Source organism: Solea solea, chromosome 3, assembly GCF_958295425.1.
Source record: "Solea solea chromosome 3, fSolSol10.1, whole genome shotgun sequence".
Classification (NCBI taxonomy): Eukaryota; Metazoa; Chordata; class Actinopteri; order Pleuronectiformes; family Soleidae; genus Solea; species Solea solea.
Window position 1 is genome coordinate 31,265,390 of NC_081136.1, and position 18,590 is coordinate 31,283,979.

The following is an 18,590-nucleotide window of genomic DNA, read 5'->3' on the forward strand; positions in this document are numbered from 1 at the left end:
TTTTGTGACTTAATACTATTGCGAACAGGAAATACAGTATCTCTGTTGTTCTTTTGCTGTTGTTTAGTGGAGTGATGGCATGAGTGATGGTAGCTTCTACTACATTTTTGGTCAGGCAGATTTTTCAGCGCTCTCTCAACGTCATCTACGTGCGACGCAGAGCCAAGTCTCGTACACTCACATGTACGCCCACAGTGCGCGTGTCTGACTTTAAAGCGTTAAGAAAAGTTACTCTGACACATTTATTGCGTTTTGACAAATCGCATATTGTATTCTCCAGGATGAGCTCCCAGATCACTTGTGTCGGGTGGGTGAAGCGAGGCGTTGCCAAGGAAAGCCCGGACAAAGTGAGTTTACGTGTTCGGCAAGCTAATGATGTTAGCCTGAGGCTAATGTGTCAACATGGCATGTTCACTGTTGCCCTGCGAGTTTTAAGAGCTTAAATTCTGAGATTGTATGGCTGTAATTTACATTAACACGTGTAGAAAATGATTCACTCCAACTGTCAAGTCCATAATTATTAATTTTTAACATTCAACTGCCAAGTGTGTTTTACCGTTACAAATACCTGTGATGTTTACTAGTATGCAGATATCTGTGACATTGTCATTCTTACTCGTCAAAACTACTGTTTCAGATATCAGCAAATTCTGCATTTACTGTTCAAAATGTTGTCACCTAAATTATTTTTTGGACCAAACAAATTTATATCTTGTGAAAATAATCAACAGATTAATCAACTTTGAAAATGATTATTAGTTGCAGCCTTACTTCTGTGTGTAGTATGAGGTAACATGTTTTAAGTGACTAAATTCATAGATTTATGGGATCTCAAAGCATTCATTTTAATCAATATAAATAATATAAAGTGCTCAGGAAAGTTAATATATTTTTCATTAAAAATGTCCTCTGCTTCCTTGTCAAATATTCAAATGCTAAAAAAGACTCTTTTATTCCACTTAAGGTTGAGTTGAGCCAGGAGGAGCTTCAACGCATTATTACTGAAGCAAAAGATGAGTTGGGGTAAGTAAGAGAACAATCTGCTAATTAATTGATAATTAAGATCAAGGGCTGTTGTCTCTACATAGCCAAACACCCTGAGACTTTATTATTTTTAAATCAGAGAATTGGCAGCTGAGGAGGAAGAGGAGGAGGATGAAGGAATAACCCCAGACTCAAATCCCGACACTACCGCTGATGTTGCTGAGGTTCCAAAGGACGAGAATGACGATGGAGATGAGGAAGATGAGCTGGCAGAGTACGGCCTGGATAAATATGACGAGGAAGACACAGGTGAGCCTATGTGTATTTGTTCTTAGTTAATCTCTCCTCATTGTGTGTAGTAACAAAACCTTTCTGAGCATCTACTTCAGACTGACCTGGTATCTACTGTTTGTCTCTTGTCAACCTAGTGACGGCTAGTCTTGGTGACAGTCTGGCTGGACTCACAGTATTCAGCTGTAATGAGGAAGATCCTTACATCACCATCAAAGATACAGTGAGTGTCGTCAGTGCTCATGTGCAGACAAATTCAGCTAAATTACTCCTGGTATATTTCATGGTTTCCCTAAACTGGATACGTATTCGACATTGCTTACTGTTAATTGGACACTCTAAATTGACCGCAGCCACAAGGTGACCAGTGTACTCCTAATGCCAGGCCCAGGTTAAGGGGAGGATTGTGTCAGGAGGGGCATTCAGCGTAAAAATCTCTGCCAGATAAAATATGCACATCATTCTGCTGTGTTGACCACTAAAGACAGAGAAGTTGAAAGAAAAAAACAAAATTTCCAGTGCGGAATGTTTGTTGACTCATGTCAATTGTAGTTAATTGTACTTTATAATTGGGAAAAACATCCTTAAAAAAATCAGCAGTGTATCCTTCTATCCTCCAGGACCACTATGAGCGAGAAGACTTCCAAATCAAGTCCAGTGACAATCTGATCCTGTCAGGAAAGGCAGAGAAGGACTGTTGTAACTTGGACATCTATGGTAAATATATCCACATAGTGAATGTCCAGAACATTAAAATATCATCTGTTGTGTCTTACAATATAAGATAAATGTATGAATTGCCTTGCCAAATGGCTTCTTGCTTTACAGTTTATAACTCCGAAGAGGATTCTCTGTATGTTCATCATAATATTCTACTGCCAGCCTATCCACTGTGTGTGGAGTGGCTGAACTTTGACCCAACCCCTGGAGAAGGATCAGGTGAGAAAAGCCTTCCACTGTTTCTTTCCAGGTCATAATAGTTTGGATAGACTTCCCCTGCAAAATATGTTGTATCTGGTTTTGTTTTGTTTTTTTAAATCTTTTTTATTCCCCCTTAAAAATTGTCTTTGCCGTGTGACCTTTTTTTCGCAGCTAACTATGCTGCTGTGGGCAACATGACTCCTCGGATTGATGTGTGGGACCTTGACGTGGTGGACTGTTTAGAGCCAGTCTTCTCTCTGGGGAGCAAAAAGGCCTCAAAGAAGAAGAAAAAGAACAAGAAGGTAGGTGTCTGTCTGTAGAGTGAGAGTTCCCACTGGTTCAAAATCATAATTGGAATATTTTCAACAAATCTTTTTCGCAAGGATTTGTTGACATGATTAAAAGTAAGTTTAGGACTTTAAATAGATAAGTTTGTTTTTGACACATTGCTTAAGACTGAGTTATTCTTGAAATTACCTCGTTTTTACCGTGACTGCACAAGAGGGCGAAAGTGTCGAAGCTTCACATAATTACACTTAAAATGTGGAGGGATAAGATGAGATATTTTTTAATGAAAACCACATGTTTACATGTACAGACTTGTATAACTGGCAGTGTATATACCAAGCAATATGTCAGGAAACACATCTTTTTGAGCTAATGGATAGCCAGGATGCAGAAAAAGGGATCTTTTCGTATCAAGATTTGAATCATGACATTCTTTGTTTGATACCAGGGAGCAGCGGCAGAGCCTATGGATGGTCACACAGATGCTGTGCTGGATTTGTCCTGGAACAAACTGGCCAGGTCAGTGATCTGAGGCTATGAAACGTTCACCGATGCATTTTAAGCCTCAAATGAAAGAATATACTGTACTTTAATGAGATTTATTTGGGATTTCTCTTACTCAGGAATGTCTTGGCCAGTGGATCAGCAGATGACACTGTTGTCTTGTGGGATCTGTCTCAAGGCAAACCAGCCACCATTCTGCGCAGACACACTGATAAGGTATTAAATAAAAAACTAAACAGCATTGCTAATGTGATGCAGTGTGATTATTGACTGTTTCAGCCCCAGAATTTGAAGGCTTCAACTTCTATAAATAATAAAACTTAAATCTTTCAGGTTCAGACGTTGTCATTCCACCCGTTTGAGGCACAGACACTGATATCAGGATCGTATGACAAGTAAGTGTCGTTGAGATTTGTCAGAAGTTCACAGAATGGAATTTAATTCATAAATACTTTAAACAAAGTTTCCGACTCACAGTTGATTCAAAACATTCAACAGCATTTTCTTTTTTTTCTCAGGACAGCTGTTCTCTACGACTGCCGCAGTCCAGACACCAGCTATCGGACCTGGAGGTTTAGTGGTCAAGTGGAGCGTCTGGTCTGGAACCATTTCTCACCCTGTAACTTCTTGGTGTGTATTTTAAAATGACACAATTCACAGGTTTAAATAGATGTTTTTGATCTTGTATGCTGCTAAGGAGGGGTTGCTACTAAATGTAATTGTGTTTCATTTACAATAGAAGGATAAGAAAAATAAGAAGTCGTTGAAAAGGGTGGTTGTATATGAAGATTATTGAAATCATAATAGCTTTTGTCTTCAAGATTTTTAACATTTTGTCATCATGCCTAAATAGCAACAGTAATTAAAAAGGTAATGGTTGCAGCACTGGTCTTTGGGCTACAGAACTTGCTCCTCCTGGTCTCTGGTCTCTGGTCTCTGGTCTCTCTCTGACCAGCTCAGTGGTTAATGTAACGCTGAGTGTGTTTGTGTTTCAGGCCAGTACAGACGATGGTTTTGTCTACTGTCTGGACGCTCGCGCAGATAAGCCTGTTTTCACACTGAGGGCACATGATGAAGAAGTTTCAGGTAGGCAGTATGGATGGTCATTATTATTATTGGATTATTCACTTATTCACTTGATTTATATTAATGTGACCATTCGGAATTACATTCAAAGTGATACAAACGGATAAAAGCTTTATCAGTGATTGCATTGAGTTCTTTCAACACCATTGACTACCTAATGTATGATACATGTATTTTAAATTAAACCTCACACATACTTTGGCATGTGGATGAGTCACCATGGTGGCAAACTCATTTGCAGCCACAAATTTGGAAAAAAATATGCTTAGAATTTGATTTTACGTTTTTGACGTTTCTGCAGGTTTGGTCCTTAGCAGCCAGATTAAAGGATGCATGGTCACCTCGTCGTCTGACAAACATGTTAAAATCTGGGACATATTGGGGAACAAACCCAACCTGGTGCATTCACGGGATATGAAAATGGTAAGAGCTTATACATCATGTGGATCTCTATCACTCAGGTTGCAGTCTGTGAGCAATATTAATGTAACCATGTAGATATAAGGGTATTATGAGTTTCTTTCTTTTCCTGAATGTTTTGTCATTGCTGAATAGATTGGATGTTTTATTTCTTTTTCATGTGAATCACACAGGGTTTCTTTGTGATGAAATGTGCTCTATAAATTAATGTGGCTTGCCTTGTTGAAGAGATATTTTGATGAGCTGATAAACTGATGTACTTCCTCTCTTGTGAACAGGGAGTACTGTTCTGTGCATCCTGTTGCCCTGATCAACCCTTCGTCTATGCTTTTGGAGGGCAGAAGGACGGCTTGAGAGTTTGGGATATAAGCGATGTCGCAGCAGGTACCGTTGACACTTAACTAATAATTTGTTTCTTAATTATTTAACACATTTATTCCACTTCTGTTTGTTTAATTACATTGGTAAACTCACTTGCTGACTGTGTGCTTATGAGGTTGGTTCTTAATTTTAAAATAATTGCATCTATTTGTCATTGTTTTCCCTCAGTGTCTGAGGTGTTTGGTAGTCGAGAGCGCTTGTTGGTGAACACGGGATCACAGGCATCGGGCAGCGCAGCCTCTGCTGATATGGACGTCTCCCAGTGACTCTTTGAATGCAGCAACATCCTGTAAACTGAGTTTCCATCAGAAAGTCATCCAGCTGCTCCTCTTGTAGCTGTATTTCTCATCGTGCAGCACTGCTGTTTCACCGGAAAAGGAGAAGACGCACTCGTGCAGCACTTCAAAGTGAAACTTAGAACCTTCAAAAGACTGAAGGTTGTTCAGTTTCCTTTGACAAATCGCAACAGAGGCTTTGCATACTGAGAGTGGACAAGAAGTTGAGTCTTTTATTCATACAACTGAATATTTCCAGCAATTTACTTTTTATAATACAAGTGGAAACCCGCTTTAAAATGTATGAATTACTGTTGCTTTTCTGTTCAAATTAAATATTCTAAGACCATTTTCTCATAAAGTATACAACTGCTTTACCTTCTCATATTTCTCATGTGTTTGTTTGAAATGAAATAAACATATGTACACAAAATGATATCATCAATAAATATGGTGTCCTTAATATCTAAATACATTTATATCATAGTAATAATAACGTTCACTTCCATCCAAAGCAAAGGTGACACAGATGGTGTGAAGTCTGACATGAAGGTAGGTTGATTCATTATTTTTGTTCAATAAAAACTGACATACTATTTGTTATAATTTGATACTGAACCCAAATAATATACCATTTATCTTTTCTTTTTTTTTAAAGTGATAATAGATAGTTTGAATATTTTAAATCAGCAAATGCATCAGAAATGAGAAAAGCCATTTTAAAACAGAGACAGTATTTTTTCTTTATGAAATTAATAAGACTCAATTTTAATGTTTGCTGTGTCGAACATAATTCAACGATGCTGGTCTCTGACAAAGAGGAACTAATGCAGCCGAGTGAGTCGCAGCGCAAACACGGACTTAATACAGCGACGGACATAATATGAGCATGGCGTCGGCTAATTTGTGCAAACTTCATGGGCTCTTATCGCGGGTTTCACGGGGCCCCATACTGCGACATGTACAAAGTAAGTTTGTGTTTATGTGTATTTAAAAAGCAATTTATCTGAGATGGATTTAGTTTCAGTGCGAACAGCGTGTGTAACCTCAAACACTCAGTGTTAGCGGTAAATGCTAACAGGGGCTAACCTTGAGAGTAAATTCACTAGGTTAATACTTAATCTGTGTAAATTACTTGTCTTTCCTCTGTTAAAACTATTTTATGTGGTGTTTTCTATTTAAAAATCCAGTGGCAATACCTTAGTGAATGAGAGGAATCCATGTCTTTTAGGTCCGTATATGACTTATTAGCAGGTGTCCTGACTACTTTGCTGTATAACAAGAATAACAAAACACGAGTTGCTGCGAAATTATTTGTGTTAAATCTCTGTGTTGCAGCGAGTTTGTTACCAGTTCGACATAATTCCAGTGACAGTGAACCTTCACCTATTGGCTCAAGCTGGTATTTATTTATTTTAATTTTTTTTTCTAACAAAAACGTGCATTTGTGATTATTGTAGCTGTGTCACGGAACCAAATGTAACAATTTTAATGAGCAAAAAAAAAACTGTAAAGACATGTCTGGAAAAAAGATTTTGACTAAGTTGCATTACTCTTGATCTGTTAATTTTAACTGTAGGAACACACTGGCAGTAGGGATGCACGATATCATCAGCACGATCAGTATTGGCAGATATTACCTTTAAAATTTATTATCGGATATTGGCAAAAACACAACAATATCTGCCGATATTACTAATGACTACCAACAGCAGACTAAATAGGCTGTTACCTCCTTGACCTCTATGCTGGTGCCCTCTACAACTATTATGTTTTTAGGGTTTATTTATTTTGCTCAATGAAGAAAGTATATATATCTACATAAGTGGGCAAACAATTATGTTACTTTCACTAAAGAAGAGACTAAAGGACATATACTGTATACTGGTATCAGTTATCGGCCCAAGCACTCCCTATATATAGGATATCAGCAAAAAGTCAAATATTGTGCATCCCTAACTGGCAGTGCTGAGTTACAGATTATAAATACACTAAAACCTGAAACTGTGGGCAAATAAATGAAGACAAATATTTGAGGGGCATATTAAATGTGAATGATCAGGGTCTAGTTATTATCATTATTGTCTCACATTACTAGACATGGAGCAGTTAAAAAAACATAGTGTGCACTTTATTCAATGATTTAAACACATGCTTTTTTATAAAGATATATTGCGATGACGATGATAACCCTTCCATCTCTTGGATTTAGTAACGTGGACATCGGTGTGACTTCAGATGGGAAAACAATAGTGTGCTATCATCCCGCTGCCGACATTCCTTATGAATTCACACAAGTAAGAGACTGTTTTCTATCAAGCCTTCTACATATTATGTGTCCATGTGCTGTCTGAGATAACTATCTGATGTCTGTGACTTTTTAAGCCAAAGTAAGAGACAGTGGTGTTTACTTTGTAGAAAATCCACCACTGATGTAAATCACAGGTTCAAATTTTTTTGAAAAGTCAATAGCTTAATATACTGAACAGACGGACACCTTTTGTCTGAATGTGAAATTTGTGTAAATAATCACAGTCAAACTGATAAGTTAAAATAAATGACAGTACACCCTGTAATTAAAGGGTAATATGGCAAGTGTAGGTGTCTGGATTTATTTTTTTTGCCACAAGATGAATCCTCTACAACAGCAACAAACTGCAAACATCCCTAAAATCAAAGTACGCTGACTGTGATTTGTATCACTGAACAATCCTTTCAAAAAGATTATTTATTTAAATGGCATAATGGTTTGAGTAAAGTAAGAGGAATCTGTGCTCATGATGTAATATCTGTGCAGCCTATCGAACGACCAGACCCTGTGACCGACACAGTTGAGACCCACGACCAGGTCTTAAAGGCCCAGCTTAGCAAGGAGGTGCTGAAGGGCAAGAAGGGGCCCACTATCGAGGAGCTGAGCAAGATGTTTTTCACCACCAAACACCGGTGGTATCCAGTCGGAGAGTAAGTACACAAATAATGCCTCTGTGTAGAGAACACCAAAAAAAGACCAACGAGCCTACCTTATTTGGTTGCATTATTTTGTTGGAAAAGACACCAGATCTCCTTATTTGCCATGAGCGTTTCCCCTGAAATCAAAACTTGGCAAGGAGAAAAAGCAGGTTATTCATATGCAAGAATTGTTAAGTTAGATGATCCGCTCAGGAATATGTTCAGGCTTGTCACAATGGGAACATTTCAAGACAAATAGATGCACCCAGTGCATGAGAATTAGTAAAAGTAGTACAGGGTTCACAGCATGTTGAGCTAAAGGGAACAGCTAACAATATGCTTCAAATGACCCTTGTAAATTGTATCTCTTCTGCTGAATCTACAACATATTAAGCTTAGAAAAGAACCTTCAAGATTAATGTTGATAAAGTGAGAAGCTGTGAGCGATGTTTTTTTCCCACCAATTTTGTAGCTTTTCAGTGTAATTGTGAATAGTCACATTAACTGATCATTACATTTTGTAATCAAGTGAATAATGGAATATTCATGCCCATCCCTAGTTGGGACATTTGAAAATGTCTCATAAAATGTTTTTGTTTGGTTACATACTGTACCTTTTGAGTGTGACAACTCAACGAAAATGTCACATTATTAAAATGTTCCCTGTAGATACTGATCAGAATGAATTTGCATCTGTTTTCCTGTTCACAGGTACCACAGGAGACGCGTAAAGAAGGATCCACCAAAGGACAGATAACTGAAGGCCAGAATTACAAACCTGCAAATGTTTATGTTATTGTCACAAGGATGTATAATAAACTGTTAAATATTGACTTGTCACGAGTCTGTTGGTCACTGCAAACCTTTAATCTGTTTAATCTAGTTTCATGTGATCTATACTCAATATAATTTTGAACCTGTTGTATAACAAATTTACCTTTGCAACCACAGAGCAAAAAAAAAGGAAATGTAAAATGTTTTGCTACATGTATAGTAGAAATATAAATCTGCATCCATGGGAAATCAGAGGAGTGTAAGTAATGATCATTAGTGTGAGATATGAATTAAATGCATCATTAATAATTAACAATGGATGCAATGTAAGTGCATCCTACATGTTGTTATACTCCTGAGAGCCATTTGATGTAAAAGGAGAACATGAGGCAGTGAAGCCTGCTCAAGGTCATTCACAGTTGCAACATAACAAAATGCTTAAAGGTTTAAAACAGTCACATTTCTGGGACAATGTTCATCTCTTTCTCTGTTCCTATGGCCCATGCACATATATGACACAATTTAATGCCAACCCAGGCAAAATCATTTTTTCTCACAGAGCTCTTCACCTTGTCTCATTCACATTTTTAACAAGTGAAAACTTTGACACTAACTTAAAACTGTAGAGTAAAAACATGCGTTCACTTTTGAATGAAAAGTTATAAAGCAAAAGTAAAGAAGTTGTCACATGGCGTCTGGCTGCAACAATTATCCAATTCATCGATTCCTTGGTTTTAGAGGGTTTTTTTAATAATTAAAAATATTTCTGATTTTTCATCATCTCAAATCGGAATATTTTCTGGTTTTATTGCTCCATATGACAAAAAAACCCAAAACATTACAACTAATTTCATCTGAGAACATCATCACTTTGAGGTTTGGGAAACATTAACATTTACTGACATTTTATAGACAAAACAAATACTTGATTAATAGAGAAAATAATCGACAGATGAATTATTGTAAAAAAATAATCGTTAACTGCAGCTCTATCATGGTGTCGGACAATGCTTTACATTGTGTTTATAATACTAAGAAATCGGCTTTGAGGGTGTCGCCTGTATTGATATTTAAGAATGTTATATTTAAAACTAATTGTCATCTAGAGACAGTTTATAGAGTGCCATTCACAGAGCATTGGCTACATTTTTACGTAAGACAGCAGCCCTGCGTTTTCAGAAGCCACCGGAAGAGTGAGTTCTCTGTCCCCGCCCCGGCAGCTCAGTCACTCCAACCTGAAGAGAAGGAGAGTCCACGGCTAAAAATATAATAGCTAACACAAGATGGCCGGTTTGCCTCGTAGGATTGTAAAGGTACACTTGTTTTTTATACCTTACACTGTCCGTATATGTTAATCAGCCGCGCGTTTGTACCATAAAGACAAATGAAGGCTAATGCGGACGTGGAGTCGCTGCTATCCAGCGTGTAGCCTGACGTTAGCGCGGCTAGCGCAATTAGCTCTTATCTAGCTAGTTATCAAGCTAGCTCGCCACTCCGCGTCCTGCAAGTGTTTTGTTTGCCACTTCCGTTTTCTCTGTCTGGGGTTGAATTTTTAGCACAAGCAGACACGCTGTCTTGATTAAAATGTAGTTGTAATGCATAACCTGCGGCACAAAGCCAACTAAGAATGACGAGTTGTTCCAGTCGACATATGAATGGATTGGCTAAGTAAGCTAGGCTAGCAGGCAGGCAGGCAGCTCTAGATATGCTGATTGGTACACATGTCTGTCGCTGGTGTGGAACGCCACCATTTATTTAAATAACCACAGCATAGCAAGCACATTCGTATTGCTTATTTTGTGAGAAAAATGTCAAGCAATAATAAGCCTATTTGCGAGGCCTGTTGCGCTGCGGTTTCCTCCTCAATCCTATCGCGACTTCCCTTCACTGGGCCAGGCCCGGTAGTGGGCGCGATCCACCGTTTTCCGCCACATCGAGCAGCGATTTTTGGGTGAGCCGGTTTTAGCAGTCAGTGACTCAACGCTGTCAAAGTCAAAACGGGGGAAGCGTATTTTGCTTGTTCTCGGATCGACACCGAAGTATTTCTTTGTACACGACAATAAGCCAATTTCCGTTTTGTTGACTGCGGATGTGCACCTGTTTTAATAAAAAAAATGTTCCACTTCCTCCTTATCGAAACCTTATAATGTTAATGTACAGTAAACCAAGTCCACAAAGACACGAATCACCCAAACTATAATCCTATTTGAACTAAGTTACTGTAATTAAGTGTGTACTGCAAGTTAGGCATTGAACTTGGGTAGAACAACAAATTGTTTTTAAATCGAAATCACAATTGGCTAGTTGCAAATGGTGCAGTGTAACTCTTCAAAATTGTATTTTTATCCTATCATCTACATCAGTTTTAAACATTAATGCAATGTTGGAAAGAATTTATACCTCTAAGATTTCACCCATGTATTATTTGTGTATATATTTTCAGTGTATCTTGTGTTCATATTCTGTCAGTTTAATGATATTTATTATACAGTGAATAATAAAGTGAAGTTTGACTTTTATAAAAGGCTTTATTTGAAAACTATTTTGTTGTTGTTGTTGAATTTTCTGACAAACTATTCTGTCAGAACATCACAATTAGGTTTTTCTCAGGCCCTTTTTAAAACTGCGATTGAGTCAATCGGTATCTTTAATTCTGTTGACAGAAAACTGCACAAATATTGATGAATCCTTTGAATCGGGCACACATGTTTAGCTGCTAGGGTTAAAGCATGACCTTTAATGAAAATCATTTTTAGTTGCAGCCCTATATTATATTGTTATTATAGAAATCAGATTCATGTAGTGTGAAGTTATTTGAGCGTTTTAGCCTTTATTGTGATTATAAGACAAACTTGGACAGTTTTCAGTTGCCTTTTCTGTGTCAAACAAGTTGTGGAATTTTTGTGTGTGTGAATGACATCTATGCAAATTCAGACAAAATTATCAGACAATGGTCTTGTGTGTTTTTCCATTCTCGCCATATTCAGGAGACACAGCGGTTGATGGCAGAGCCTGTCCCAGGGATCACGGCTACACCTGACGAAGCGAATGCACGTTACTTCCATGTGGTCATTGCGGGGCCTCAAGACTCTCCTTTTGAAGGGGGCACATTTAAACTTGAACTATTTCTTCCAGAAGAGTATCCCATGGCAGCTCCCAAAGTGCGATTCATGACCAAAATCTACCACCCCAATGTTGACAAACTGGGAAGAATATGTTTAGACATTTTGAAAGGTAAGAAACACGAGAGAAACACACAAATATACATATTTATTTTTATGTATACATGATGGAATTTCCTTTAGTAAACACTGGTTTGAAACCACACTGGCACATATAACAGAACTTTTTATTTTCTCTTCTATCAAGTGAGGATTTTTATATATATATATATATATATATATATATATATATATATATATATATATATGTGTGTGTGTATGTATGTGTGTATATATATGTATATATATATATGTATGCTGAAAGTTATTACTTCTGGGCTTATAACAAATGTATTGTGTTCAAATCACGCACAGTACTAGGGAGTATAGTTTAGAATATTGCGTTTGTTTCTCAACAACTTCAAAGAAATGTGTGCTTTTATTTCTCTTTCTCCACCGGCTCATGAATCAAAGCCCTTAAGTGGTGAAGTCAATTCTCAGTGGCTTTGGTAGTACCGTCAACCCTACGAAATTACAAAGAGCCTATAAAGTTAATGTTTATGTCAAACGTGTCTTTAAGTTGAAGGTACATGTGAAAGATTGCACTGTAGAATATAGTAATTGTTGGCTAGGATTCACAGATTTATGACCAGTTTTTGGCAGCAGATCTGCAATTACATTGTCATGTTATGAGAGAAAAGTAGACGGTTCCCCTCAGGAACCTGACGTGCTTACGACCATCAATCAACATTTGCAGTTAAATAAACTTGGGTAATTTACTTGGCAAGCGCAGCACAGACACCAACAGATGAGTTTTTAAACATTAAAGAAACAGCACACGTGTTTTTTTCCCACACCTTTAGGAGAAGGTGGATCTCTGAGCAATTTGCTGGTATCCTTCTGCTTGTCACCCGAGATTAGTGCTGTTCAGAGTCTCTTGTCACTGGTTGCATGTTTTGGTTGCTTGGACATTGTTTCCCCCATTTTCCACTATTAACTGTCATTTTTGTCTCTGGCATCTCCCCAACTTTTCCTCTTGCAGATAAGTGGTCTCCAGCCCTGCAGATCCGTACAGTGTTGCTATCGATCCAGGCATTATTAAGTGCTCCCAATCCAGATGATCCCCTGGCAAATGACGTCGCAGAGCAGTGGAAGAAGAATGAAAGCCATGCCATTGAGACAGGTGAGTAGCAGATACCTCGACCAACCAACAAACCTTTCGCCGAGTTCCCACTGTTTGATACCTACCTGCCACATTATGAGGGGTTATAACAAAATATTTTAGTTGTATGTTGCCTTTGTGATGTTTTTCTGGATAGAGAGATATAAAAAAAACAACAGCCTATGGGTCAGCCATTGTTGGTTATGTAATCCCACTCCAAATGTTGCAGTGAGCATTAAAAATGGATGCATTTTGCAAGCCTGTCAATCATAATCAAATGGTCATGGAAGAACAGTTCAAATCAGCACATCACAGTTCTTTTTTTCATATTTTATGAACCTGAAAAATCAGAAAACTTAAAAAAAAAAATTAATATTAAAAAATAGACGCAGCCCTCCTATTTATCTGGGCTTGGGTCCAGCACTAGGATTGCCTCCGATGTGCACGCCTTGTTTAACAGCACCAAACATTTCACTGAATTATTTCTTAGCCCTCGTGAAAAAACCTGGGACTTTGCTCTTATCATGGAAAGCCTGTTGTCCTGGAACTTTGCTCAGTCAGTCTCATCTGTCTCTGATCCACCGTCCCCCGCACCCTCCTCCACATTACTCCCCCACCCTCCACAACATTTTTATCTTTCTGTGTCTCCCCTTCAGCCCGAACATGGACCAGGCTCTACGCGAGCAACACTGAAGTATAGAAGAAGCGAGACGAGGCGTCTGAATGTGATCCACAAAAATGTACTCCTATTCTGTCAAAATTTGAATTTAATGGACACAAAAAAAAAGAGAAGAGATAAAAAAGATTATAAGTCCAAATCTATCTGAAAGAAATGACAAGATTCACTGCTGCAGACCTCTGGGTGACTTACTTTCCTCTCTAAGACGCGTTAAATGTGTGTTAGTCATTTCTTTTTCTCCCCGTGTTGCTATTTAAAATGCATGGACAGAGGACGGCACCCTCCCCACTACAGTCTTAAAAATAACATTATATATGTTGTCCTGAACTTAGGCACATACTGGTACGTTTGCAAACTATACATTAAAGCTGCCCTTCTTTTAACACATGCATCATTTGTCAACACATCTGTATGTCTTCTTGTGAGAGGTGACAGGAGTTTTGTTATTTCAACGCTTGCAGAATGTACGGCTGTGCCACCACACTGTTGACTTGCAGGAGGGAAAAAACAATATGAATATGAATGATGATGTTTCCCCCTTTTACTCTTTTTAGGGAATACCATGACTTTTTTTTATGACGTGAGCCCGTACGTTCAACAAACGGAAAATTAAAAAAGGTTAGTTGAATTCCCACACATTTGTGCCTGTGACCCGCCCAACAATTTAGCAACACGGAGTGAGTAGATGGTGGTGCAGCTGCTGTAGTTTAGTGTCATCACAAATACTCAACACTGGTGAAACTTATTATTAGTATAACAAAATGTAAAGTATTTAACTTTGGAAAGTTAGTTAAAAAAAACATTTAAGCGGCCATAATGAGGGACTTGCTCAACTGAAGAAAGAGATGTAAGAGGTGTTTTCATCCAGAGGTGGGGGGGGGGGATCTTGTATAACTGCCAAATCTGCTGGTGGAATTTACACAATATGTGGGGAAAAAAACAGATTTAATTTCATTTTACAGCATTTAGTCAGCGGCTAGGATCGATTTCTGTCTCCAACAGGTGGGATTTCATATAATTTACATGGTTAACGGCGGTTAGATGTTGACAGGAAATACATTTGATTGTATTATTATTGTTATTATTGTTAGTACAAGCACGTATAATAATCCACAATCTACCGGTTTAAATGTAAGCTTTTGTTCAGCAGAATATTAAATGGAATTAAACTTAAGAAGCTCGGGGTTGTGGCGTTTGCAGTTTTTCTCCTCGGCGATCAGTTTTCCCCTCATCTACTGTATATCATTTAATGTGGAGACTTTGCAGCCTCTGTCGGACAGTGTGGGGAGGGTGAGCGAATCACTTCCACTCACTTAAAAAAAAAAAAAAGAAGAAAAAAGCCATTTTCAACAAATCTAGAAAGGGAGTATAAGGATGTGTGGAAAATGTCGTTTTTTTGTTTTGTTTTTTTTTTTCAAAGAGGTGTCTGAGCTGTTTTATTTTTGTTTGTTTTTTAAATGTCTGTTCGTGCTATATGCGTTTGCTTGTTCTCTATTTTATTTACAGTGTTAATTTAAAAAAAAAAAAGGCATGTACTATAAACACACTGATATCAAGTTTCCTTCAGGGTTGTTGGAGTGGAGGTGCTTCCTTTTTAAAGGGGTAGTTGAGGCTTTTTTGAACGTCTTGGTCTTCTGCTTTCTTCGATATACAGATCTGTGATTATGCAAATGAATTAAATCGATTCCAGTGGAGAGCCTGGATTTCTGTAGTGGACAAAAAAGGCCTTCGCTTTGCTGTTACAGACTTAGAAAAATTAGAGTTCCTTCAGTTCTGCACATGTGAAATCTTGCATCGAATTCTGGTTTTGAGATTTGTCACTGACCCGTAAAAAAAGACGCTTTCTAAAAAAAAAAACTTAAACTTTTCCTTTTAACAATACTGTACTCATGGGTTTGAGGGATCAGTGTGACTTTTTAGTGGGCGTAGACTCTTCACAATCCCGTCGCTTCTGTATCTGAAGGAGTACTGACACGTTTTGTTGTAGTAATACTATTTTATTTTTGTTCAGCGTTTCTCCTTACTTGCTCTTTATTCGACGTACCGCAGGCTTGGTGTTGCTTAGATTCGTTTGTGTCCTCTCCTCGCTCCCAGAAGTATTAACCAATAACTCGATCCGCCGCATTCACTCAAGTCCGGAAGATGGAGCACGGCTTAAAACCACGGTTAATTTATTGTCTCGCTGAGGAACTTTGACGGCAGTCTAAAAAAAAAACGAGAAGCAGTCACTCACTGGATTTTTGAAGCATCTAGATCAAAATATTGAGATCAAACTCATCATTATTATGATTAATCAGCTCCCCATGTGTAAAGTAAAAGAAGAGTTCTGTCGTGATTTCAGTACATTTGCATACATGGCTCTTCAAATACTCTGTAAATAAACTGAGTTGAGTAAGTACGCACAGGCTCGTCTGGTTTCTGTTGTGTTGAATCTTGTGTCCCCCCCTTTAAATGCACAGCGCTTCCGATTTAATTTATGTAGCGGTAATGGAGTGTGACAAATCTCGGCTCATTTGAGGCTTGCGAGGACGCTTTCTAGCCTCTGAAATGCCACCGCCATTTGGGTACGTTTATAATTTGCATTTTCTATTTAAGGTGCATGTGGTTGGTTGGTGCTTTGTAAAGCCATAATTGGAGCATGGACATCAAAAAATTCTCCACCGGGGGGAAGGAAGTTGTGAAGCATGTGGAGGTGCCAGTGACTTCACACAGGGTTCCCGCGCATCCTTACAAAGTCTGAAACGTTAACACATAGGAAGCAGGATTTTATGGTTCTTTTCTGTAATTGAAAATCTCAAAATAATTGGTAACAGCTATTTAAAAAAAAAAAACAACATAATTTAATGTTCATAATTTACCTAATGACGGCACAACCACCAAGATGTCACAAAACCAACACCTGGAAGTTGATATTTTAACTTTTTGTACTAGACTGAAAAGTCATGTTTTATGTTGAAATCAACACTCGGGCAAAGTTGTCCCGAATGTGTTTTGGGCAACTTTGTTGTTTTTGTTTATTGTAAAATGGGTCTTAAATTTTGCTCCAAGTGGCATTCAAAAAGTCTTGAATTCAACTTTTGCCTTAACGCTGTCACATGGGCTAATAGTCACTGTAGTGACTCATTCAGGCAACTTTATTAATCCTAAGAAGAGCCCTTGATGTACAACATTCACAACGCTTGCATTTAATGATATATATACTATGTAGAACATCTGATTTAGGGTTTGTATTTAAATAAAATGATGTTTTCATACATCATAGTTCACCCTTGCAGTAGAAGCTTGGCCTTCAAATCCCATTGCAGTTGCAATACCTGGCAGAAAGATTGTTATTACACATTTACCCCCAAAAACTTCAGCCCAGCAAGACTTTCCAGCAGCACAATACAAAACAAGAAGCAACTATAAACAATAATCATCTTTTTTTTTTTTTTTTTTACAAACTCTTATCAAGTGTTTAAAGCATAACATTACATGTATTGTAAAAGATGGCCTCCGTCTGGGGTAAGTTGCCGCATAGCAGGAAGGAACGGTTTGTTCTTGTATGGAACACATTATAAAGCCACCCAGAAGGCATCACAGTGAATAATACAGTGGAGAAGAGAAAGAAAAAAACATGGACAGACTGGCTTATTTTTGACATCCCAAGTCTCTCAGCTGTGCAATATTTAGGTTTTTCCAGTTTTCAACTAGAATATCTAGGATACTTGCCCTCTGGACAAATCTCCACTATCCATAGTGTGTGCGTCTATCAATTAAAATATTCTAACATTAGGTACTACAGCTTCTGGATTGCATTCATTCATAATATAAATAGTTCCACCCGTGCTTCTGCTCTTGTCATGTCAAAAATGTCCCACGCCTTTTCTCCTGCTGTTCCATATAGTACCACATGATGGCGCTTCCCTTCACAGATTGTCTTTGGTAGCTCTGTTGCTTTCCTTTCATCCCTCTTTGGGACATTTTTCGACCCCTGCTGGATCTTTACAAACTTTATCTTCCCAGTGATGGAGTATGGACACAAATTTTCACTTTTTGCTGGATATATTATCAACTCTGTTCTCCTGCCTGCTCGCTTGCCTGCCTGCTCTTCCAGCAGGAGGCACCTGTCGCCTCCTAAGAGCCCCCCCCCCCACACCGTGTTCTTCACGTGTCCTCAACACAAACAGACATTTCACAATGTTTTATGATCACGGCTGGGTTTATATGGCAACAGTGAGTCACCCGGGGCTGGTATGCGGCCGTCCTTTGAGTGGAATTGCAGGAAACGATTCCCTCTCATTATCTGAAATATCTGACCAAACATTAACCAGTCACAGAGGCCGTCTTCTCTGGAGAGGCTTTGTTGTTATTGAAGCGTCCATCCTCAGAAAGACTCTGGCTCAAGCGAGTTATTTTTAGTCTCAGGTCAGTGAGAAGAACATTCAACATTGCCATGTGGGCTTTTATAAAGAATATTCCTTTAAAGGAACTTTACACTAAAATTAAAGTCCATTTTATTATTTTAAAAATGTGTTCTCTTTCCTATTTATCTCAGAGCTGCCTCTCTGTGTATCCACACCTTTTTTATGGCTATTAACACCATGTTTTATTTAGTTCTACTTTCTTTTTGACTTCAGTTACTAACAAACAGGAAATTCTTAATATTTACAACAAAACTATTAAAAAAAAAACACAGTTAGAAATATTAAGGCCGGCACCTCCTTCAAGTTACT

At 38.1% G+C, this 18,590-nt stretch overlaps 3 protein-coding genes across 3 annotated transcripts; all 3 read left to right on the forward strand.

The window, feature by feature from the left end:
* The first annotated feature begins 157 nt into the window (after window positions 1-157).
* Window positions 158-5,586, forward strand: pwp1 (PWP1 homolog, endonuclein). Its single transcript, XM_058625232.1, has 15 exons — window positions 158-347; window positions 965-1,023; window positions 1,124-1,293; window positions 1,413-1,498; window positions 1,896-1,992; window positions 2,104-2,214; window positions 2,368-2,498; window positions 2,933-3,003; window positions 3,108-3,204; window positions 3,322-3,383; window positions 3,507-3,618; window positions 3,984-4,074; window positions 4,376-4,497; window positions 4,773-4,878; window positions 5,044-5,586. Exons 1-15 carry the CDS (start codon window positions 282-284, stop codon window positions 5,139-5,141), a joined length of 1,479 nt encoding a protein of 492 aa, XP_058481215.1. The 5' UTR covers window positions 158-281; the 3' UTR covers window positions 5,142-5,586.
* Window positions 5,587-5,996: 410 nt separating this feature from the next.
* Window positions 5,997-8,932, forward strand: mrpl42 (mitochondrial ribosomal protein L42). The gene is made up of 5 exons (XM_058625239.1): window positions 5,997-6,118; window positions 6,489-6,552; window positions 7,363-7,447; window positions 7,948-8,111; window positions 8,811-8,932. The coding sequence occupies exons 1-5, from the start codon at window positions 6,034-6,036 to the stop codon at window positions 8,854-8,856; spliced, it is 444 nt and encodes a 147-aa protein (XP_058481222.1). The 5' UTR covers window positions 5,997-6,033; the 3' UTR covers window positions 8,857-8,932.
* A 1,115-nt stretch (window positions 8,933-10,047) lies between these two features.
* ube2nb (ubiquitin-conjugating enzyme E2Nb) lies at window positions 10,048-16,273 on the forward strand. Its single transcript, XM_058625237.1, has 4 exons — window positions 10,048-10,186; window positions 11,861-12,107; window positions 13,077-13,217; window positions 13,853-16,273. The coding sequence occupies exons 1-4, from the start codon at window positions 10,157-10,159 to the stop codon at window positions 13,894-13,896; spliced, it is 462 nt and encodes a 153-aa protein (XP_058481220.1). The 5' UTR covers window positions 10,048-10,156; the 3' UTR covers window positions 13,897-16,273.
* Window positions 16,274-18,590: the final 2,317 nt, after the last annotated feature.